Source organism: Choloepus didactylus, chromosome 2 (genome assembly GCF_015220235.1).
Source record: "Choloepus didactylus isolate mChoDid1 chromosome 2, mChoDid1.pri, whole genome shotgun sequence".
Classification (NCBI taxonomy): domain Eukaryota; kingdom Metazoa; phylum Chordata; class Mammalia; order Pilosa; family Megalonychidae; genus Choloepus; species Choloepus didactylus.
The window spans coordinates 83,100,577-83,125,926 of record NC_051308.1 but is presented as its reverse complement, the minus strand read 5'-3'; the positions used below and the strand labels follow the sequence as shown (position 1 = coordinate 83,125,926).

Sequence of the window (25,350 nt, the reverse complement as noted above, 5' to 3'; positions counted from 1 at the left end):
TCATCTCCCTGGATATTTGCATTTTCAATATAATAAGGTTGCATTTTATATCAGGGACAAGTTCTAGGAGACCTTGCCTAATTTGAAACTAATGACTTATTTTCCCATAGGAAATTAGACTAATTTTCCCAAAGGAATTAATGTAAAAAGTAGGGGGTGTGGGAATGTATTCTAGGAGCACGTAAATCTATAACCAGTGAAATGTATCTTTGCCTTAATGCTACTTTTTATTTTCTCAGCATTATCTCTAATACCTCACAGAATGCTTTCTCCTAAATTAATAGCTGGTGTATCACGGTCTTGCTTGGCCTTCTTCATAGCATTTTATCACATTTAACTTCCGTACCAAAGTTATTGATTTTTGGGTACATTTTTCAGCACAAGCACTGCCACTGCAACTTAATGAATACTTGGATGACATTGTTATAGGATAGAAAAAAGATTTTAAATTATAATAACAGTGAATGTTAAAATAAAAGCATAATAGTCCCCTTAATCGCAAGAAGAAAGTCCTGTTCACGTAAACAGCAGTGAGGAGTCAATGTGACACCAATGAAGGACAACAGGGTTATATTCCAATGGCACTGCCACTGGCTATTGTGAAAACAATTTCTAATTCACTAGGCCAAAATATTGTGAAATTAAGTCATTCTTGATGAATTAAAATATTTTTGGTGGTCTCATTTCAAATTTTTATGTATAAAGTAAGACTGTATCCATATTTTTAAATTGCCCTACTTCACATGTGCACAATTCAAATTTGCATAAAATACAGTCATGCTGTAATCTCTGTAAATATAGACAGAAGGGATTATTTCCTTATAACAGAATTTAAAGTAAAGAATTTTGGAGGTTTTCCTCAGTCTTTTGGAATCTTGAGTTGTTTGTTCAAAACCCATTGAAGACTTTGTGTTGATCAGTCAGTATGTTGCCCTGACTCCTTAGATTGGTGTTTTTCAAAAACTTTTGACTCTGATCCACGGTAAGAAACTCACTTTACATTTTGACTCAGTACACACGTTCTATGTAGCCAAAACTAAACTATATTCATGAAACGATACCTGCTCTAATCTATTCTATTCCATCCCATCCCTTCCCATCCCAGTCATCTTACTTCAGTTTTAGTTTTGACCCACTAAATTGGCTTTCCAACCCGCTAGTGGGTTCTGATGAAATTATAGACGTTGCTTTGACAGCTCATGAATGTGCAGGCTCACCCCAGCCAGCCCGTCCCTGCTTTGAGCCACGTGGCTGTAGGGGGAACCTGGGGAGAAGATAGGCTCTTGAGGGGAGCGAGGGGCAGGGGCGTCTGGGCAGCTCGGCACACAGCCTTCCCTCTGCTTGTACTCCTTCACAGCCTGGCTGAGTTCTCCAAGGCGGACAAATAGAATCATCATCAGTTCAGTGCGATGAATAGCTTGGGGAGGCTGGATTGGCAGGGAAGAGGGGAGCGGCGAGGCCCTGAAGGAGGACGGTGCGCCTCACTTTTCAGTGACTCAGCAGAGCCAGGGGTGCAGGAGTGAGCTCCCTGAGGGTTTGGACCACTCCATTCTGGCATTCACCATTCCCTCCCACTGCCCTGCGCAGACAAGACTATGGGAAGAAAGGGAGGCAGGGAGGGAGGGAGGAGAAGAGGGAGGAGACCCGCTTACTTCAGGAGGCAGAACCATATAAGAAGTGGTTTTCATTGCAGATGACTCAGAGGCTGGAGCTAAGCGGCCTCGGACCACCATCACAGCGAAGCAGCTGGAGACCTTAAAGAACGCTTACAAGAACTCCCCCAAGCCTGCCCGGCATGTGAGGGAGCAGCTGTCCTCAGAGACGGGGCTGGACATGAGGGTCGTACAGGTGAGGCACCAGCTACCCACCCCCAGGACTCCTTTGCATCTGGTGATCCTGGGCCCATCACCACTTCTGATGGGTCTGGAGCAGGGTTAGATGTCCTGAGCTGTCTCTGTGCCCTCCCTACATGAGGCTTGGTGAGGCTACCTCCTAAGTGGTGTCAGTGATCCCCTGGGTGTGGTTGGGCTCAGGGCCATGACCCCAGGGAATTTGCCAGGATTGGAGACAGAGTTCTGAGGCCCAGGCAGAGGGAGTAGGGGCCGCCTGGCTCTACTGAGGCTTCAGCCCGTTTCTAGCCACCTGCCTCGGGGGTCCTGGGGGCTCTTGGTTCCTAGCTTTTGGTCATTAGTGTGATCGTTGTGCTTGTGTGGCAGGTTTGGTTTCAGAACAGAAGGGCCAAGGAGAAACGCCTGAAGAAGGATGCGGGGCGGCATCGCTGGGGGCAGTTCTATAAGAGCGTCAAGAGGAGCCGGGGAGGCAGCAAGCAGGAGAAGGAGAGCTCTGCAGAGGACTGTGGGGTTAGTGACAGTGAGCTGAGCTTCCGAGGTGAGCAGGGCTGGAGGGGCCAGGCTGAGCCCTTAGGAAAGTCCCCTGGCAGACAGTAATCCCTGACACTCAGGAGGGATCTTTCTTGAGGCCTTGGCAACTCCCTCCTGAACTCTGGATTTTCCCCATGACTTGAAATAAAGGGTGGGGGAAAATGGTAGTGGCTCTTTAAGATGGGACAAGGAGTAGAAAACAAGAAAGCACTGCTGCTGAGATGTGGAAGCTTTGGGATCCGGCCAGGCCCAATCCCCTGGGCCCAAGGCCTCCCCTCCTTTCCAGCTGACTGGGTGCTCCCTCAGCAGCCCATTAGCTGTGAGCAGATAGCTGTGTCTCAGCCTTGTGCCCCTAGCCCCTCTCTGGCATTTCTGCCCTCTGCAGGGGTACTAGCCTGCCTCCATGGTCCCCCAAGTTCCCCAAGCCCCTTTCCCTGGGAAATCAACATTGTGAGTGCATGTGAGATGGGGGACTGGCCTCGTTTCTGAAATCCCTTTCCCCATCACTTACTTCATCTTCTCCCTTGCACACAAGCTTTGCAGCATGCGCTATATTCAAATCTGTGCATCAGCAAAATAGCAAATTAACGCATGCTGTGGATCCTCAGGTTGTTTGCAAATAGCCATAACTGCAAATAGTGAATCCTCAAATAGGGAAGGTCTTCTGTGTGTGTGTGGGGGGGCGGGGGGAGTTCTGAGCTGGGGGTCGGAAACCTGCTTTCTAGTTGTGGCTCTATCAAACTGAATAATTTCTTTTGAACCTCAGTTTCCCCATCTATAAATTAGAAACAACTGTCTCCCTGCCCAACTCCCAGCTTTGTTGTGGAGATCAATGAAGACAACCTACTATGGATGTGCTTGGGGAGTGCTAAGCACATTCTTATACCTGGAAGGTATGGGTATTCCTACAGGAGCCTGTGGCTCCCACACAGTGCCCTAATCATACGGGATGACAGATACAGGCACAAGGCCAAATAATGACTGTTTTACAGTGGAGGTGAGCTTTCATCTTCCCACTCTCTTTAAAAGGACACGAGATCCCCCTCTCCTTTTTTTTCCCCATTTTTATGGGTGGATGGGGACAGGCCTCAGGGCAGGTTGTCAGAAGGGATAGAGTACCAGAGTCCAGTCTGAGGAGACCTTATACACGTATTGATGCATAGGCCCAGGTGGGAATGGGAAGTCTGTGGGGCAGAGAATGGAACAAGCCACCTGCCAGGAGGAGCCTGATGCTCTGAAGGGATTGTATGTAGCTCAGCTTAGCGGCTGCTCTGTGGGGCCCTGGAGAGAGCTCAAGGCCTTATGCTCAACTTCTAGGCCTCTTGGCCAGGTTGGGGCTGTTGAAATCAATGTCTGAAACATACAAGATAGTTAAGTCTTATATTGTAACTCACTTTTGTTGGGTGCAGCTGGGTCCCTGGGTTGATATATCTTTGGTCTTTGTGGGTAACTACGTAATCCCTTCTAAGGACTAAAACTGCTTACTTATGTTGGAGAAATGAATTCTTTCAGGTGGCAAAGATTTGAAATCCTTCAAGAAACAAGAAGGTCCATTTGCCCTAATCAAGTCTATGTTGTCCTCAGTGAAGAGCTTATTTGATATAGAGAGAAATCAAGCCCTTTGACATTGAACCTCTTTTCCAGGCAGCCCAGAAGGAGTTTGTACACATCTAACAGTGGTCCTCAATTGCACTTACCAAAGGGGCCTGTTTGTTTCCCAACCAATGGAACCAAACACTTTTCTAAGCTTTAACACTTTCAGAGTAAATTGTTTAGCACATAGCTTCCAATTGTGATGTGGATAGCGTATGGCCACTCCTCGATGTAGCAGAGTATCTTAGGTACATGAACCCCGATGGGACCAACAAGCTCACAAAACATTTGTCAAGCCTTTGGGACCTGGGATTTTATAGTCTCTCAAGATGTTTCTTCTGTTTGTCCCCTTGACTTGGGTGAGTCTCTGGATGTGTTTGGCATGTGGACGTCTGACCCAGGCTCCCCAGTCAGGTGGCAGACATCCTGGGCTTCTTTCCTGGTAATGTGTATTCCTGGGTTGTGAAGAGCAGGGGAGCACTGGAGTCCTGGTGGCTGACGATAAATCTCCGTTCTTTTGTCCACAGAGGATCATATTCTCTCAGAACTTGGACACACCAATAGGATTTATGGCAACGTGGGGGACGTTACAGGCGGACAGTTAATGAATGGGAGCTTCTCCATGGATGGGACAGGACAATCTTATCAGGACTTGAGGGATGGGAGCCCCTATGGAGTCCCCCAGTCTCCATCCTCCATTTCGTCTTTGCCATCCCACACTCCTTTGCTCAATGGGCTGGATTACACGGTGGACAGTAATTTGGGCATCATTGCGCATGCGGGGCAGGGAGTAAGCCAGACGCTGAGAGCCATGGCCGGGGGGCCCACCTCTGACATCTCCACAGGAAGCAGTGTAGGCTACCCCGACTTTCCTACTAGCCCAGCCTCTTGGCTTGATGAAATGGATCATCCTCCTTTTTAAAAAACACCTCTCCTCCCCATCCTACCCATCCTTCTGGCTTGAGAGAATATCTTCAAAGATCAAAAGAGACTTGCCTTTTAAGGATCAAAAGTGCGCCAATGGGAATTTCCATTATTTTCAATGGAAGTCCTCTACTGATTCCTAGAAGGTTGTGAGACCACTCTAGGGCATTGTTTTCTTGGGGCAGTGGGGGTAGAGCAGCCTCCTCTCAGAACACAGCACAGGGATATATAGCCTAGAGCTATAGGGAATGCTGGCTTGTTGGCTCTCCCCTCTCACCCTGCTTAGAGGCTTTGGCTGCTTGGTGCTTTGGGAGCACGAGGTGACAGTGACTGCCACCTTGGCCTTTGGGAACTCTGCTCTGACTGGTGTATTTCATGCAAGGCCTCCCAAGCCACTGCTCTCACCAGAACTGAGATTCCTGAGGCAGAGGCATCACGTTCCTTGAGTATAATGAAAGTGATTTCTTGACCACCCTTATTGAATCCTAATTTTCAAAAAAAGAAAAAAAAATCAGCTATTAAACATCAGTGAAAACTTTGATGGCCAGAATTTGATATTAAAAACATGCCCGCTCCCTTATTTTTTTGTTGTGAAAATATGACATCTTACCTACCCTGGAGTGTCAATTTTGGTTTTTAAGAAATCCCATATCACTGAATCTCTGATGGCAAGAAGTGGTTTTCATTGCAGATGACTTCCAGGCTAGAGCTGAGTGGCCCTGGACCACCATTAAAGCGACTGCCCAATGAGTCCCCTCAGTGCACAATGTGCCTTTTAATTTGCTTGTATCATTTATTCCATAAGACAGGCTCTGGGTTACAAAATGATCAAAGCTAAAATGTGGAGAGAACAGAATGACAATCAGTGAAAACATCTGTAGACACACTTGGATTCCAAAGTGCAGACACAAGTCTCCCAGAGCGCCCCATCCTTCCAAGTGAATGATATTTTGAGGGCCTGTTTTGAGGGAGCTGGTGTAGATGAGTTTGCAAACCCTCCCCACCTGCCATGAGAGCCCTCCCTCCACTTTAAAATGACCATTTTCTCTGCTGTGCTAGTTAGTTCAATTGAAGGACTGTCTTGGTCTCTTGGTACAAGAGATGCTTCTTGGCCCATCCATAATTAAAAAACTAAGGGAGCAGCCAAAAGGCTGCAGTGGTCCTTGTGCCGCATCTGTCTGGCTGGAAGGAGCTACCCTATGTTCCAGTCCCGCACTCAGAAAGGCAGCGCTCTCCAGCAGATATGGCTTACAGGCATTCAACAGAAGGTCACTGAGCCTGAGGCAAGGGCTAAGCCAACCCCTGCTTTGTGAGCTGCTGCCCCTGCGATAGACAGACTGCATTTCAGTGGGAAATATCGTTGTGAATGGTGCTTCAACTCCCACATTATGCACCATACACCTGTTGATCAGGAAGTTCTCCATGTGCAAATTGGAATTTAGTCAGGTGGAATTTATCCCAGTCCTCTTGGGGAATGGTGTTTTGTTTCTTCTGGGCCCCATTCTCTGAAACAAGATCAGCAGAACATGAAAAAATGACAAGGCATTGTCTTCCTTTCACATATGATGGGACCAAACACTAAGGAACCTTCCTTCTGTGAATGGTTCGTCATCTTTTGAGGACTGCATAGATTTAGGCCTGAGGTAACCAGACTAAAAGAAGAAATAGCTTGCTTTCTTTGGCTGCTGCTTCCTTTGTAAACCCCTTATCAGGACTAAACTAAGTACAGTTAAGCCTCTTGAAAATATCAAGTCAATAAATTCCCGGCATCAGCCTTCAGGCCACCTTTTCTCTGACCAATTTTTTAGCATACTCTTGTTTTTTGTTGTGCTGCAACTGTAGTAATTTTTGGGTCGGGAATCTGCAAATGTAGATTCTTTCCTCGAGGTTCCATGGTAACCAACAATGGTGTTAAGCCTACCCAATTCTATGCTGTTGGGAATTCCCCAATAATGTGAAGACTTGGAGGTGGGAGTGATGACACAGATGTAAGATAACAAACCATGTGAAAGGAAAATGCTACTGTCTCTTTGGAGGACGTGTTAAATACAACATTCTTGGTGTACTTAATGAACCAGTTTCAAAACTGTCCCACCTAGATAGACCACTATCTCAGCTTGATTATCTGGCTTAGTAGCTCATAGGATTCCAGAGGAACTTCATATTTTTGGTGAGTATGGTATAAGGAGAGCAGGATTTTAAAAGGGGGGGACATTCCCACTTCTGGGCAGCACTGTTTTTTGTTTGTTTGTTTGTTTTTAGGATCAAATTACACAGCTAATGACGTTGAACAGTTTTTTTTTTTTTGTTTGCTTGTTTCCTACGAATTGATCATGACTTAAACCCAATTCACTGGTGGAAGAATGGGAGACCTTCCTCATTCATACTAATAAAGTCTCATGTGGAACTCAGTGCCGTTAATGTTGGTAGTAGCTTCCTGGGTATTGTTAGGGTTGGATAGCTGGAAAAGCCCTTGAGAGAGCACTGGTCACAAAGCCAGGTTAGCTCTATCTAAGCTCCCCAGAGCTACCTCTCCAGAAAGCAGCAAGACAAACACTGATGCCCCATTTAGAAGCACAGCCACAATAGGGCTCAGATTTTAAATGCATCTCCCTGCAAATGGTGTTAGCACTGTGGATGAGCTGGAGGCACTAATGGGCCACTGCATGCCAAAATGGTTCCATGGCCCTTTTGTGGTTTGGAGTTGGAGAAGGAAAGAACAGCACCTTTAGATCCTCATAAAGACACCCTCTCTGCCTCAATAGTCTATTACTGAGGTATAAGGTCCTACTTTGCAGCTGTTTTCTCCCTTGTTAACCATGACATGGATGAATTTTTTTAAAAAATGGAACAAAACCTAGAAGCATTTACAATAATTGGACCAGTCTTTGGCTCCAAGAGAGCAATTACTGACCAACTATTATCTGCAGTGCTTGGCTGACAGACTTCAGAATAGGAAGCTTCTGACTTCAGGGGCAAATTCCTCAAACAAAATAAAACAAACAAATAAACAAAACCCCTCACATTTCCAGTGGTAGCTGGTACAAGCAAAAATGGGAACTGAGGGGCTATGGATGAAAAGTAATAAAACCATGGAGGAAATAGTGAATCTACGGACTAAGCTGCCCATTGGAAAAATCACATTGTTGGGAAGCTTGGTCCCTGACACGTTCAAGGACTTGCTGTGCAATCTTAGGCAAATTCCTTTCAGTCTTTATGCTTTCTCTTTGTTGCCTCATTTGATAGTTAAGAATATAATATAAAATGAAAGGCTACCATATTGATAACATTGTTTTTGCAAATTAATACAGTGAAATATTAGGGAAAGACAACAAAACTGACATAAGAAAAGCATTTGGCCGTGTCCTTAAAAGTATTTTTTGTTTTGTCATTGTACAACATGAAATATGATAATTGGCTGTTAGAGCTTCGTAAGTAAGTTCACTTTGCAAGAAGTATAAGAAATCTGTAGAACGAGACATTACCATCTCTGAGGCTTAAGCTGGATATTCTGAAATAACTTCCCCCTTGCAGGAGGTGGCTAAAGGTTTTAGATGAGCAAGAGCTGTGTGTCCTATGAGAGTCTCCTATCTGAAACCTATATGCCCACACAAACCCATCCTGCACACCATGACTGACAGCTTGGGTATCACCATGGAAATAATGACCCTACTTCCTCAGCCAGCGGGGTCTGGAAGAACTGAGGAGGCTCATTTTTAAACATTGCACTTTAAAAATTGGAAACTGTGAGATAAAGAAAAATTCAATTAAGCGGAAATGAGTTTTGTTTTATTGCCTACTGCTGAAGGGCTCTGGGCATGCTGAAAGCTAAATAAAAAGCACATCATGGGCTCTCTCTTTCTTGGATTGGTCAATTGGCCCTTTTTGCAGTAGTTGCTCCAACTGCTCTAACACAGTGACTGGAGCCAAAAAGAGAGAGCTCAGCAAAGTCATCCCATCCACACTGCTTGGTAGGACCACACTGAAAGCACACAGTTTCATGCTGTTAGCTCTGGTGAGAAGACAGCTGCAGGTTTGGAAGGTGCGCCAAGCATTCCTTTGCTTAGGGAGGTAGAGCACAGGGAGACAGAGGAAGGATACCCCACTCCCATCTGTTGCCCACTCAAAGATAGAAACCATATTGTTTGTTCCCACTTGAGGACTATGTTCAGCTGAACAAGTAGGTTCAGGGCTGCAGGAACTGAGATGCAAGGTTGCTCTGAGCTTGCATTCAGACCTCAAAGCCCCAGATCCCCTAGGCGCTGGATTGTTGCCCTCACCCTTCAAGTGTAAATTTTGTACAGTTAGAAATGAGGTCTCATTTCCTGGGGAAAAAAAGAAAAAGAAAAAGAAAAAGAAAAAAAAAGACCCACCCATTCTTATTTATTGCCTTGTGACTTTGGAAAACAGAAGCTGGTGAGTTTGTTTGTATATATGCCTCCTGTGTGTTGGCATGAGATGTGTATGGTAAAACTATGTAAAATAAAGATGGAAGTTCTTTAGAAGCTGATGTGACTTGCTTTTCATTTGGTTCTCTGGAAGTTTTTTCTCTTGACATAAAGAGAATAAAAAGCTGAGCAGACACTGGATCCTTTCACTACTAGAAGGAAACCAAAAATAGAACTTTGAATGCCAGGACTGCTTACAACCATGAAATACCAGATCGACTCAATAAAGTGATTAGAGGAAGTTCTCAGATTTTTCTAATAGCAAGTTTTTGTGGCCCAATCCTCTGCTCCTAGACTCAGGGATATGGGCAGAGAAAACCAGCTGACCACATACTTTTTAGTTACTGTCTGTTCTGTTACATATTTAAAGTCCTTCACACTTATCAATTTTTCCCCTAGCTACAGTATGTATAAATGGCTATGTTTGGGTGGGAGTTGGACAGAGAAGCAGAAAGACCTCATCAGAGTCTGTGGATGAGCTTTTCTAAGAAAATCTCCACCCAGCTTTTTTTCTTTGCTGGGGCCTTTATTAGTGTGCAGGACCTGAAGTTTTATTGGGATGGAAACAGCAACAGAGACACTTTCATCAAAATAATTATTTTTAAAAAAATCAAAGTCCTAATATATCTTTATATCTTGGAAAAATTGGAGGGTGCTTTTTTCATTAGTCATTAGTTTTGTTTAGTTCAAGAGAAGATCCAAACAGAGCTGCATTGTCTGATGGTGGCTACTAGCCACACATGGCTATTTAAATTTAATTAGAATTAAATACAACTAAAAGTTTAGTTGTTCAGTGACACTAGGCACATTTCAAGTGCTCAGTAGCTACACATGGCTAGTGGCTACCATATTTGGACGGCACAGATATAGAACATTTCTATCATCACAGAAAGTTCTACTGGGCAGTGCTGAAGAGTCTGGTTAAGGAAAATGGACAGAAAAAATTCATTTATCACATAAAGATTAGCTACTAGTAATCCTGGAGTATTTGGTGAAGAATTCTGAGACTCATTAGATAGCGGCAGTGGCAATTTCTCTGGCTTCTTACTTTCTGTGTGGTGTGATTTTTCTGCTTTTTCTTTTTTTTTTTTCCCCCTTTCTGGGGCAGAGACAACTTAAAAAAAGAGAGCACTACACATGATGATAGCTTCCTAAGGTACAAAGTAGGCAGCTGGGCTTTGGGCCTCTGAGTTCTCAGTCTAACCCTGCCACCGGGTTCCTGTGCCTCTACCTAAGTCCTATACCCACTTTGTGCCCCATAGTCCACTTAGGTAAACAGAAAAGATACTACTTCTGTTCTGGTTTGCTAAAGCTGCCGTTATGCAAAATACCAGAAATGGATTGGCTTTTATAAAGGGGATTTATTAGTTACAAATTTACAGTTCTAAGGTCAAAAAAATGTCCAAACTAAGGCATCAACAAGAGGATACCTTCACTGAAGAAAGGCCGATGGCATCAGGATCACCTCTGCCAGCTAGGAAGGTATGTGGCTGGCGTCTGCTAGTTCTTTGCTCCCAAGTTCTGGTTTCAAAATGTTTTTCTCCAAAATGTCTCTGGGCTTCTGTCTCTTAGCTTCTCTCTCTCAGCTCCCATGCATCCCTGCTTGTTTTCCCAGGGTGTTTCTCTTTAAGTGTCTGGGGGTCCTCGCTTAGCTTCTCTGGGGCAAACTCTGGGCTGCTTCTCTTAGCTTAGCATCTCCAAACGTCCTTCTGTCTGCATCTCCAAGCATCTCCAAGCGTCCAGGTCTGTCATCAGCTCTTAGCTTCTCCTGGGGGCAAACTCTGGATTACATATTTTAGCTTCTCTACAAAATGTTTCTCTCAGCTTCTCTGAATCCTTGTCTCCATGAGCTCTCTTAAAGGACTCCAATAAACTAATCAAGACCCACCTTGAATGGGTGGGTTCACACCTCCATGGAAACATTCAATCAAAAGGTCCTACCCCACAAGATTGGATTAAAAGATCATGGCTCTTCTGGGGTTCATAACAGCTTCAAACTGGCACAACTACCCAGGCAGGATGCCCAGAGAGATTCTTGGAGGGCTTAAAGACCCTATAGTGGAGGCCCAAAGTGCTATAAAGGAGAGAGATCTATAGTCTTTTGCCAGAATCATCTCCTTTGGTAAATTCTTTATTAGGTTGAGAAGGGTAAAAGACATATGGGTTATGTACCAAGGAAAAGTGGAGAAGATGAGAGCATCAGATGGGAGTGGGGGTGGGGTGGGGGTGGCAGGGGACACAGGAGGTTCTGTATATAAGTTCTTTTTTTTTGTTTTGTTTTTTTTTTTTGTCACAAGCCCAGACCCTCAGATGGTTATTAGGGAAATTCACAAAGTGATTTAGCAGGGCTCTGTTGCTCTTAAATTTGGTTACTCATCTGAGGTACACATAATGGGGCCTTAGGATTTTGATCAATGTATGCACTAGACACCATCTCTTTCGGTAGCTTAATTCATCTTTTCTCAAACCCTTTATCACCAGTCTGTCTATATAGAGTCTTTGCTTTCAATACACTATCAATTGTTCTGAGGCCATCAGGCTGACAATTCATTGGACCATTTCTACTTTATGCACTAGTGGTGTACAGCTTCCAACACAATGCTAACCACTTTTTTGAATTATAAAATGTGTTTTGAGCTTACAAAGATTGGAGAGGATCTATTCTTTTTTCCTGTTTGGTCACTAGAGACTAGCTCCTGAGCAATCTGATTTTCTTTCTGACTGTAGGCTTTCCAAAAAGACAGACGCTTAAAGAAGAATAAAGGAAAGAAATCACTGGCCAAAAAGAATGAAATAAGATCCAAACTCAAGAGAAAAAATGGAGGCTCAGCAGTCAGTGTTTATGTTGCTTTCCTATCTTTCTTTCTCCTTGGTCCCAGGATTCTACTCAGGTAAGACCAGAAAAGGACAAAAAGAGATCAAAGGCAAGTCAGTGTGGCATACATTTTCATCAATTACTAGACTAGAAGTAAAATCTTGAGAGGTGATTCTCACATATTTGAACATATTTCATTAGATTTGATATATGAGACATATTTTAAACATTGTTCTTTAGAATCTAAAAAGAACATTATTTAATCCCTTTGCTACTCTTAGAAAAAGCTATTTCTATTTGATCAGAATTCTTAGTGCCTTTCCTCAAAGTCCTTTTGTCAGGCAAACTCAGTGTGTATGCTTATTTGGATCATGGATACTGCAGAGAAGTAAGTACTGTTCAACCACTGCTGCTGGAGAAATACTATGAATTGGGAAGGAGGAAAAAAAGCAATGTTTATAAAACGGGGCCAAATCATTAGGAGGAGGGAAATCTTTATCATACTTCTAAAAGGAGCAATAAAAATAAACCCTCCAAACTATTAAATAAAAGTATTTTAAATGATCAGCACCTGCTATAGGAGGAGTATATCATGTCCTTTCAGAGAAAGCGGGACTAGGCTTTTGCATGTAACATTTGTCTCTATCACGTCTTTGTTCATTTTCTTTTCTTACTTTTGTTCAATCTGATTTCAGAATTTTCCTTTAGAACGCTTATGTGTTATTTTGTAATTAAGTGAACAAGTCACAGACTGTCGTAGACCGGATGCACATTTTCCCTATTAAAAAATGTTGATAAGGTGAAGAATAGCAACATGAAGGAGTTCCTAGGAAAAAAAAGGTTTCCAGGAGACTTATTCATACTACTGGTTGTCCAGCAGACCACTGACCTGGCCAGAACTTTCAAGGCTGACAGAGGCTGGCCTGTCTCTAGAGCTTGTGAGAGAGCTGTTTTTTATTTTTAATTTTAAAAGATTTATCTTTCTCTTGCTTGCCAACCTTGAACCAAGATCTCCTGTTGGTCAGGAGGGGGTTGGGGATTGGAAAGACTGAGAATTGCTTCCTGAAAAGATAAAATATAGACCCCAAAAAGCAGTCTTGGCATACACAGAGCTGGAAATAAGCAGTTTTAAAAGAGGCCATTAAAATGGTAAACAGGTTTCAACAGATGGCTTCTGCACAGCAATGCGAGGACTTTGGGGGGTTAAATCTCAAATTTTAGTCACTTGGGATTAGCTTATTATTCCAGAAAAACAAACATCTATAAAGTTGACAGCTCCCTCCCTCCTCTAAAGTGGTGTTCTTAAAGGTTGGCCGTTCACTTATCAGCTGATAGGTGGCTGCCTGTGGATAGTGACCTAGGGAATAGAAAGTCACTTTTTCAACACCTGTCAACGGCAGGGCTTAAAGCTCACCCAGGCTGGAGAAATATGATAACCAAGAAACTATATTACTGGTAGACCAGGACTTTTATACTCAATGTCTGCTGGGTTTATTTTTTATTAAAAAAAAAACATTTTAACATTTAATGCTTCTCAATTAAAGTGATTTCCTGGAGTTGAGGCCAAGCTTCATTTAGAATGAGCATTAACCACTTACTGTATTGGTAGTTAAAGGCACTGAGGGATTTAAACAGCAATCCACAAGTCTGTTCAGTCAAGGTTTGGCAGAATAAAGCAGATTATAAACAATAATATGTCTTTTCCTTCTTTTTTTGGAAGGGTTCCAAACTCACAAACAGACCTAAAGTGCTATAAACATATCCTGGGACTAAGCTTTGGGTTCCACAAATGTACTTCATGAAAGCCACAGGCATAGCAGTGCCAGTTTTTATCTTGTGTGTGCATGCACATGCATGTACTCTAAAAGAGCTTTTTATTACACAAAGTGTCCATCAGCTGAACTTACCCTCTAAATATTAAAATGGAAACCAGGATTGCTACACGAGTGAGAGGAAAAATAAATCCTGGAGGCAGTATGGATGGTAAATTTGTTGTTGCTTCTTAGGGCAACACATCGAAAGTCACCTCTCTATTCCTCAGCGCCCTCATCAGCCCACATGTTCAGCCACTGCATTCAGCTGTTTTAAGTGGTCATTTTCTCACCTTAAAAGAGAAATCCACAATGAGTGCCTCGAGTTCCACTGTGAGGCAAATGCTTCCGTGGGCAGCTCCTTGTGTTTCCGACATGGTTTTTCACCTGTGTTCCGCTGTTTATTCACGTTCATTCCTTCTAAGACATGTGAGAAGAATACCAGTAAGGAAGATTCTGTCCTGAGTGAAAACCAGCTTGCAACTTGTGAACACGATCTGGCTTTTAAGGCCAAGAGGTTTTGCATTGGGAAGGAAGGTATACATACTGCCTTCAGAAGTGATTCCGGCACATATATTGCCAAAGGAGAGAGAGTGAAATAGTTAAAATAATGGCATTTATTTTATAACTGTGCCAAGAAAAAGTGATATAGCAAAAAACAGGAAGGAAAAATCTGAAAAATTCATGTATAAAATAAAAATACTAAGGAAGAAATAAAAAGCCATGAACTAATAATTATGTTGATCCACACATGGATCATGTCATTAAGTTCTGCTTTTCAGGGAGGAGCATGACAAGAACATTTCAAGGATAAGTTAATAATATTAGGTTAAATAGCTTTTCCTGCCAAATCCTTTAGTCTAATGACAATTTTTCCATCTTTGAAAAATTGACTGTCCATGGTGCATAACAAACACGAGGTGGTAAGTATAAAAAGGAAGAATTTTTTTCCCTTTGCCGCCAACAACTGACATACTTTTACCCCAAATCTCTCTGGTGAAGGGACTGAGATTGTTTATTTAAAATCCAAGAAGAGACTGGATAACGCACCTGTGAGTGTGGCTGCTTTTATTTTAGCTTTAGCTTATCCTGATGATGTGATGCAGGGAAACCTTTTGGGCTTGCATCCTGAATCTCAATAAGTTCATGTATATTGAAGTGCTTTATATATAATGAAGCCTATATAAATGAGCATTTTTTTTTTACCACTTCTACCAACAGTTCTAAACTTCAATTTCTTCATTAGTAAAATAGAGACAATACAAATTCTATTTTTACAATTATTCTGAGGTTCAATTAAGATGCTGTCTATAAAGACCTGTACAAAAGTAAGATGTTGTTACTGTTATTTCATTGAAGCTAAGATGCCATTGATTGTAAAACACGTTATTTTATGTATCACTAAGAAAAAAATGCTGCCAATTAATTACTATGATATGTCATTGCTTGTAAAAGACATCCAATTTTGGAGTGTTAAAATGTGAAAAAATATGTATCTTACAATTGATCACATACAGTATTATAACTACTACTAAAACATTAATAAATTGTGGCTTGTGGGTTATATACCTCTTCAGTGATAGACATTTATTTATGAAGGGGACTCTTTAGGGGTTTGAAATTTGATAAAAGCCTTCATGTTTCAGCTTAAAAAGAAAGAAACATATAAAAGTCTTTAGTTCAATCGAAGCATATATTTTACCTAGGCACTAAATTCTTCTGCAACCCAAGCTCAGCTCTGCCACACTCACACACCTTGTTCATTAATCCTCAGAGATGCTGTACTGTATATGGAATAATAACCTATAGCCAAGTAGTTAAACCTGGCAGGAAGCTAAGAAACACCTATTTAATGGAAAGGATCACTAGATTATTACAACCTTTTAGTTACAAAAGTGCTGAAAGATTAAAAAAAAAATACAATAGATAGGACTGCAGATATTATAGTTTAGTTGTTACCCTCTACCTGAAAAGCCTAAGAGATAACAATATGTGGCCAGTTGGCTGATGTCTTAGATCTTATTATACTAGGTTTAAAAGATTTAGTTAGTCTCTGATTGGTAATTCATGGATTTCTCCGAGACTTTTCAAGATATCTCATGTAATATCCTGAGACGACAACATATAAACAATTCTAAATTATCCGTGGAAGTGGGAAAAGGGAATGACAGTGGCCTGTAACCATACCTGCCATCAAGAAATATCTGTGGGTTGAATGGGGAAGAGCTTTAACACTTCAAGAAGTTTTGTGGTCTAATGAAAGGTCTGAGATTCAGTAGATTTGGTCCTAGTTGTGGTTCTGCCACTAATTCTGCTTGTGATCTCTAGCAATTTGACTTACCTATTTGTGTTTCAGATTCCTCCTAGTTTAAGTGGCCTTTATACCACTTGCACTACCTACCTTTTATAGGGTTATTGTGAAGGGATGATAAGTTATGCCTGAGAAATACTCTGAAAAGTTAACAAAAGCCAAACACATATGATAAGGCATTTTTAGTCATACAGAATTGAACATACAGGCTAATTTTTGCCCTGCCACAGAATCAGAAGTTAAATAGTTCAGGCCCAGCTTCCCAATGTGGTGGTCTGTGGATCTATACATATCATTGAAATCTTGGCCAATGGAAAAAAAAAAACATGTTTCCCTCATTCTTTGAAATATTCATGGAAACAAACCATATACTACCTGGTACAGGCACATTAAAGTGTGAAAATCAAGTCACTCAACAAAAGGTTTCTGAAAGCATTCCTGAAATGCTGTGAAAAAGAGCCAGAAAAAAGGTTTTTAATGGAATCCACAGACCCCTGTGGAGTCCATGGATGGGCTTCAGGAGATCTGTGGACTCTTCAAGAAAATTCCATGCCCTATACGTTATTCTAGGGGAAGAGACGCATAGTTTTTCAAAACAATCTGGAATTCCCTAAGTGTTAGGAACACTGACTTAGAAGAGAGACTCAAGCAAGAGTTCTGAAGATAACAGTGACTCAGGTATTTTTCTTTGCTTCTTTAATGTTTGTTAAATGATTCTCTCTTTAGTCCTCATTTTCATGAGTGTGTATCAAGACTACTGTGAAACCAAACCAATCAAATCCAAGGGTGGAGGGCAAACAACAATCATTAATAAATAGTAAATACAGAGAGTCACTAGTGTTATTCTGATCACAAAAACTTCAGGAAAGGAAAAAAAAAAGAAAAAGCAACAAATTTCATTTTTTTTTAAGGACATGAGAAAATGGAGTTAGGTATGCTTTTATGTGTAGAGAAGTACTGAGGTGGCCATCAAGGTAAAACTGAGAATGAGGTAAGAGTAGGACAGGCAATTTATAAACAGTGTAGAAAACACAAGTAGTAAAGGAGCAAAAAGGAACTACAAGCAAGCCTGAGAAATGTCTTCAGTTACCCACTTTATGACTTTAACCGACTGGTTTCCACTTAGGGTACATGGTGGCGACTCTATTCTTAAAATGCTCATGTGCCCTTAAAATATCAAATCAGAGAGTTTGAAGCAATGAGTATAAACTGAATTCCAGCCACGGTAAATATTAAAAAAAAAAAAGAAAGAAAGCTGAGCAATTATTTTGAAGTTCTTGTTGAACCATAACCAGAAATGAACCTTCAGAAAATGATTTTCTGTGATATTTTCTAATGCTAATTGGCTTGAACATTACTTATATGTCCATGGGGTGGGGTAGGGGAAACCAATTATCATACATAGCAGAACCAAACTTACACTAAAGTATGTCCTGGTTTTAGAATATCCTGCTAAGCTATATTAAAACATGGTTCACTAAGTACCTGGGAAAGTCAGCTGAGTTTCTGCTTCAGCAAATTTGGGTTCTTTTGGTGGGAAATACTGCAGCATTTGGCAATGGAACTCATGATCTGGCTGAAGTGTGATGCACTAGCATAATAGCTCAGTGTTTAAAGGGGACTGAAAACCAATCAGGATCTAGTTTTCTCTGACATTATGGGTGAAATTATCCTCTTAAGGCACAGGGAGATGATCCATAGATAGTTATATGATAGTAAGGTTCATGATACTATAGATAGGTGACAAAAAAATAGAGATTTTGGAAACTGATTTTAGAATGCACTTGAAAATATTAAGTTGATGGCTGTTTTTAGTGATAGATATTTTAGAATGTGAATTTGCAACCTTTAAAATAAAATCAACACAAGTTGTATTCTTTGCTTAAAAAACAATCTATAATAGTTTTAGATGTGGCAAAACAGTCTAAGAAGTATCAAGAACAAACTGTAAAAGAAAGATGAAAAAAGAAGCTCCTTGATAGCTTCTTGCTCAGATAACTACCCTGTAAATTTAAGAAGAATAAATACATTTTGATTTGCTAATGCCTTAAAGATGCACAAAGTAATATTAATCAAAAACTACATGCAACACCATGGTCACTTTTACTGTAGCCAACCTATAATGTTTCTTAAACACATTGAATTAATGTGGAACATGAGAGTTTAGCTAAACACTAGATTGCAATGAAGCTAAGACTGTAGTGAAAGAATACATAATGAAGAGAAAGTGCTACAAGAATCACAGTAACATTTCAGAAGGTACTAACATGGATATCAATTCCACAGATACTTAAAAAAGCATTTCAAATATGAATAATCTTGGTGAATGGTTTCGGTTTACATCTCAGAAAAATAAGTCAAGGTGAGAAAAATCACAAAACAAGCAGCATTCACATGCCTCATTTCTGCTCTGGAAGGCTTGTTCCAGAAAGAGTGGTCAGCTCAAGCTAATGAAAATCTTGCCCACTGTTAAGGGTGCCACTGAGCAAGTTTGTTACTTAATAGTGACACTTGTTAGAAAAACTATCATCCTTCAAATGGTCATCTTTTCATCTCAACTTATTTCTTCCTTCATTCCTCTTCCTATGACAACTATCCACTCTCCTTATATCATAAGAAATGTCACGGAATTTCCCAGGTGGAATTGTTTAGGCTTAAAAGGACAAATGTAGGGAGCCAGTTTTAATAGTGATGTGCATACTTGTCTATTCTTAAAATAAAAACTGTGGAGTACTTGTCTATGCTTTTAATAAAAAAACAGAAGCTCTTCTGGTATACAGAAATCACTTTGCCAATAATATGTAAGTATTGGGGCATTAAGCATAATTTCACATTAGATCCAAATAGGCTCAACAGCTCAGGCCTGAGATTGTTGCCAAACATGACAGGACTTTATAGCCAATTAAAAGAACTCCAGGGAAATCTCTCTCCTGTTTTCTGAAGGTGAGTTTAAGGAATCCTGACCTATTTGGTGAATTCTCCAGAATCCATGTTTTAATCATAGAGTGAGGTTGCTGATCTTATTCTAAAGGTTTTCAGTAAATATGGCTGTTGTTCTAACTTCTATAATCCCCTATGAGAAAAAATTCTGTCTTTTCTATTTTGCTTTCTTTTCCTTAATGCTCCACTTCTTTCCTACCCTACCAGTTTTGTTTGCCAAAAGATTAGACATCTTTAGCTATCTAAATGCCAAGAGATCATTCGATTTCCACCAAATTGGGATCTCATGAAACTTTCCCTAATTGACAGTGTAGTACAGTGGGTCACTTTTTGCTTCTGTATGTTTTTTTTTAGAAGAGCAGCCATGTTTAATATTGTAAAATATGATCTGTTTCTTCCTCGCTGCACCCTCTACAGCAGTGATAAATTTCAGAGCATGCTCAGCAGAATTGGATCGTATTACACACAGTACACGTTCACCACTGAAACTCTACTCCCCAGAATGTATGCAAGTGGAATCAACTGCTGATACTTCAAAATCCCAGTTTTTTGGAATGTCGTGATTTTATTAGCCAATGCACACCAAAGATGAGTGGTAAAAGGAGTACTATTTTTGCAGTTTTCTTTCATCACTGAAGCCCTATGCTGGTATAACCCCGTGGTTTTCAGGTCTTTTGATTAAGCCTTGCCAGCTGTGTGCTGTTGCAGCACCAAAGAAACTGCTTTGCAGCCAGTCACCTCTTCCGGGAGGCAGCCATCCTGGTCGCGGAGTGTGGGGTCAGCACCAGACTGGAGCAGCAGCTCCACAATGTTCAAAAACTCACAGGCAGCAGCTGAAAGGAAAACCGACAAACATGAAAACAAGTTTACTGTGAGACAAAGCAAAACTACTTCAGGAGGAAAGGCAAATGCAGACCAATAAGAAATTCTGAAAAATAGGAAACATTATGGTGACTGAAGGATGTTCAGTCCTTGTAATGAGAACTGGTCATTACAGTGGATTTTCAAGTGCTAGGAAAATCAAATTTACCTTTCTAGTTGCCAATAAACAAACAGAAATAAAAATTAAACTTGTGAGGCTTTGACTCTACTCTTAAAGGATAGGATGAAGGGAAAGAACAAAACATACAAACATTTAAGTATCAATTTTACTTTGATCTGTATTTCAGAATAATGGGAAGTTTATAGGCTATATCAAAAGGCTAAAAATACTGTAAATGTCAAAGGAAAAGTTTTTTTTTTTATTTTTGGCTTTGAAGAAGAGGTAAGTGGGTAACTAGCTGAACTTTAAAATTTATTTAAAAAAAAAAGCTGGCTGACTAATCAGACTATCCCTCCATAGAACTTAAAAATTAAATAAAAAGGCACCAATGGGTGTCATAGATAAGTTCAAGGCATAGAGAGGGATTAAAGGATCTATACATATCAAGACTTATTATAAAGATGGTGATATTATGCCGAGGGTGGACAAACAGACCAAAAGGATAGAACAGAAAGCCATCTATACTTTTGTACATATATGGAAACTTGATTTATGACAAAGTCAGCACTGTAGATCGGTGAGGAAACAAAGATCTGTTAATTAGATGGTGCTGAGGCAAGTGGTCTAAAGGCAAAAATAGGCATTTCACAGAAAAGGAAATGCCACATTAGTAATCATGGAAATGAGAAGTAAAACCAGAGGATATAATTTCATTAGATTTGGCATTGAGGAGGACCGGAGCAAGGGAAACTCTCCTCTGGACTGCTGGGAGTGTACCGCACAATCTCTTTGGACAACAATTTGGCATTACGTGCTAATGCTAAACATACATATACCCTCTGGCCCTGCAACTCTAGTCCTAGTTATACACTCTCAGAAGCTTTAGCATATGTTTGCCGGAAGATATATGGAAGAATATACATGGCTGCACTGTCTGTAATAGCCCCCGATTGTAAACAACTCAACTGTCCACCACAGTAACATGGAAAAATTAAATAGTACACTTATACAATGAAATCCTCTTCAGCAATGGAAACTAATGAACTATAGCTTCACACAACATAGTCTGATCTCCAAAACATAATGTTGAAGGAAAAAAACAAGTCAGAAGAATACATGTTAAGTATGACTCCATTTAAACAAAATTTAAAAACTGGTAAAACTAAATACCATTGTTCAGAGATACAAATATATAGTGAAACTATAAAGGAAATTGAGAAAATCCTAACGCAACATTCAGGATAGCGGTAATCTGCAGAGGGTGGTGGTAGTAAGAGCCATGTGATTGGACAGGACAAGTTAGGTGGTGGGTACATTTCTTAAAACTATATTTTAAACTTGTCATATATATTTTATATATCTTTTTTAGTGTGAATAGTTACACAACAACAAAAAGGTTAAAAAAGAAAGGAAAGAAGGGTAAGGAGCTTGATTCAATGGACTTTTTATTGAGTATATACTGCACCAATCCAGTAAAGTATCCAGACAAGATTCCTGCTCTTGGAAACTTATTATAAAACAGCAGAGAAGACCAATATGAAAACAGCCAATCCTAGTACAAACGAATGAATAAGTATCGTGGCAGAAATAAATACAAAACTGCAAAGGCAAGGGGGAAGGAAAAAACTGAAGGATCAGGAAAATCACCACAAGTAGGTGGTATGTAAGCTGAGTTTTGAAGGAAAGGGGAAAATTCCAGGTAAGCTGAGAAGGAAAGGCACTGAGTGAGAAAACAACACTAGTGGAGGCACGAGAGCACAGAGAATGCTGAGAGAAATGTCCACTGGTTCAGAGAAGGAATACAGGGAGTAGAGAGTAGAGAGGCTAGACGAAGTCAAATTAGGCAGGGCCTTGAATGCCATGCTAAGAAGTTTGGGTTTTATCAAGTGACCCACTGGCATTTATGAGGAATTTATAATTTGGCCTCTGTCTTAGGATGCCTTTGAGAGCCTAAAAATTTGTGGAAGGTAGACAATTTAGGAGACCGTGGTGATTCTTCAGAGGAGATGTGAGGAGGGCTTGAAATTAACCAGTAGGAATATAGAAAAGGGACTGAATGAGAGAGTCGCTGAAATTCAAAGTCAGAGAATTAGAAGAATCAAAGATGACATCTACATTTCTGGTTTGGGAGACCATGTAGATGTTGGTGACATTATCCCCCAAATATGGTAACAGAGGAAGAACAGGAGTTTTTGGAGGAGCAATGAAGCAGAAAATTATGGAGGGGGAGAAATAATCTTGATTTGGGACATGATGAGTAAGTGATCCTAAGGGATATCACTAAGTTGATAACTGCAGCAGGGAGGGAAAATTGGAATCTGAAAAGAAAAGGTGTAGAGGAAGAGACAATCATACCATACAAATTACTGTATCTATTTTTATTGTATTACGTGACTTTCTGAAGACATAACATGTGAAATTAGGAGTTTTAGCAAATTTTTCTGGGTACCGCTGTTAAAGAGATATATATTACATGACCACCCTGACCAAGCGCTGCCTAGCCAAGGTAGTCTCCCTTTTACCATGCTGGAGGAGGATGTTTGAAAGAGATACGGATTACTCAACATTGCTAATGGTGCACCCATCAATAGATACATTTATGCAGTTGGGAAATGAAAAGTTTAAGCGGCAAAAACAAATAATGCCAGTTACGTAGTTATATTTTTAACTATAATTTATATTCATCCTCTTTGGATTGTACCACTTAACATACACAGTGAGAGATTTTTTGAGGGGGCAGGGGATTGTTACCGAGTTGGAATATTCATTCTTTTAAAAAATTCAGTGAATTCTGACAAATGTATCCACTTGTGTAACTACCATCACAATCAAGATATAGGACATTTTCATCCTCTTTAAAAGGTTCCCTCTTGCCACTTGACATTCAGTCAATCTCCCACTTTCACCCACAGCCCAGGGCAACCACTGATTTGATTTCTGTCCTTCATAGTTTTGCCTTTTCCAGAAATGGAATCATATAACATATAGCCTTTTGTGTTTGGTTTCTTTTACTTAGCATAATGCTTTTGAGATTCGCCCAAGTTGCTGCAAGTATCAATAGTTCTTTCCTTTTGATTGCTGAGTGGTATTCCTGTGAACATTTGGGTACAGGTCTTTGTGTGGACCTGTTTTGTGTTTTCATGTCTCTTAAGGAAATATCTAGGAAAGGATTTGCTGATTCATAAAGCAAGTGCTTATTTAACTTTATAAGAAATTTCCAAACTTCCAAAGTTTGCATTAACACCAGTATGAATTCAGTTGCTTTTCATCCTTGCCAGCACTTAGCATTTAAAAATTTTTTTAGCCATTCTAATTAGTTCTGTAGTGGTTTCCCATTGTGGTTTTTAATTTGTATTTCCCTAATGTTTAATAATGAGCATCTTTTCAATGTGTTTATTTGACAACCACTTATCTTTTCTGCTGAATTATCTGTTCAAATCTTTTGCCCATGTATTAGTTGGGTTATTTTTCTTCTTATTATAAAGTTGTAAGAATTCTTTATGTATTCTGAAAGTTTTTTTTCAAATATTTGTTTTATAAATATTTTCTCTCAGCCAATCACTTGTCTTTTCACTTTAAGAGTATCTTTTGAAGAGCAAAAGTTTTTAGTTTTGATGAAGTCCAATTTATTATATTTTCTTTTATGATTTGTGCTTTTAGCGTTCTAAGAAATCTTTGCCTACTTCAAGGTCACAAAGATTTTCTTCTAGGTCTTTATAGTTTACCTCTTACATATAGGTCTATGATCAATTTCAAGTTGATTTTTGTGTCTAGTGGGAGGAAAGGGTTGAGGTTCTTTGTTTCCACATGGATAAACAATTGTTCAAGGGAAAACATCCAGCCTTTCACCATTAAGGAAGACATTAGCTGTGGATATTACTAGGTTGAGTCAGCTCTCTTCTATCCCTATTTTGCTGAATTTCTTTTTCAATCATGAAGAAAGAAAGGTTAAATTTTGTCAACTGCTTTTTATACATATATTGATATAATAATGGCTTCATAGAATAAGTTGGGCAGTATTCCCTTCTTTTCTATTTTCTGAAAGAGTTTGTGGGCAGAATTGGTATTGTTTCTTCTGAAATATTTAGTAGGATTCACCCGTGAAGCACCCCGAACCTGGAGACTTTCTTGTGGGTAAGTTTTAAACTAAAACTTCAGTATCTTTAATAGATACAGGACTATCCAGGTTATCTATTTCTTTTAAGAGAGCTTTGGTAGTCTGTGTTTTTCAAGAAATTTGTTCATAATGTTCCCTTATTTGCTTTATAGTATTTGTAGAATCAGTAATGGTGTTTCCCTTTCATCCTGAAACTGGTAACTCTTTTCTTCTCTCTTTTTTTCTTGATTAGTCTGGCTAGAGGTCTTTCCGTTTTATTGACCTTTTCACAGAACTGGCTTTTTGTTTCACTGATTTTCTCATTGATTTTTGGTTTTCTATTTCAAGGATTTCTGCTTTGATCTTTATTATTTTCTTCTTATACTTTGGATTTAATTTGCTCTTCTTTTTCTATTTTTTTTAAAAGACAGATGCTTAGATCATTATTTTCTACTTTTCTAATAAAAACATTTAGCTATAAATTTCCTTGTAAGCATGTTTTCACTTATCCCATATATTTTGATAGGGTGTTTTCATTTTTATTCAGTTCATAATATGTTTTAATTTTCCTTGGAATTTCTTCTTTGACCTATGGATTATTTAGAAGTATATTGTTTAATTTCCAAATAATTGGGGATTTTCCAGATTATGTTTCTGTTAGTGATTTCTAATTTAATTCTATGGTAGTCGAAGAACAAAGTCTGTATTTCTTTTATATTTGCTGAGGTTTGTTTTATGGCACAAAATATGGTCTATCTTGGTGAATGTTCCATGTGTACTTGAAAACAATGTGTATTCTGTTTATTAGGTGGAGTGTTCTACAGATGTCAATTAAGTCAAGTTGATTAATAGTATTGCTTGTTTTCTATATCCTGGATGAATTTTTGTCTACTTACTCTATCAGTTACCAAGAGAGTTTTGAAGTCTCCAGTTACATCTGTGGATTTATCTATCGCTCTTTTCAGTTCTATCAGTTTTTGCTTTATGTATTTTGAAGCTCTGCTATTAGATTCAAACACATTTAGGATTGTTATGTGTTTTTGAGGAAT

The 25,350-nt window shown here is 39.9% G+C and overlaps 2 protein-coding genes across 3 annotated transcripts in view; one reads left to right on the top strand and one right to left on the bottom strand.

The window, feature by feature from the left end:
• LHX4 (LIM homeobox 4) overlaps positions 1 to 4,896 on the top strand; it is a 43,536-nt gene extending 38,640 nt beyond the window's left edge. The window contains exons 4-6 of the mRNA XM_037812790.1: positions 1,694 to 1,848; positions 2,217 to 2,388; positions 4,502 to 4,896. Of these exons, the coding sequence (XP_037668718.1) occupies positions 1,694 to 1,848; positions 2,217 to 2,388; positions 4,502 to 4,896 (722 nt within the window). The remainder of the gene's footprint in view (positions 1 to 1,693; positions 1,849 to 2,216; positions 2,389 to 4,501) is intronic.
• Positions 4,897 to 18,155: 13,259 nt separating this feature from the next.
• ACBD6 (acyl-CoA binding domain containing 6) overlaps positions 18,156 to 25,350 on the bottom strand; it is a 369,499-nt gene continuing 362,304 nt past the window's right edge. The window contains exon 8 of one of the 2 annotated variants that reach the window (XM_037825238.1): positions 18,156 to 20,056. In XM_037825238.1, the coding sequence (XP_037681166.1) occupies positions 19,902 to 20,056 (155 nt within the window). In that variant the 3' untranslated portion in view covers positions 18,156 to 19,901. The remainder of the gene's footprint in view (positions 20,057 to 25,350) is intronic. The other variant, XR_005215157.1, reaches the window with a different exon arrangement.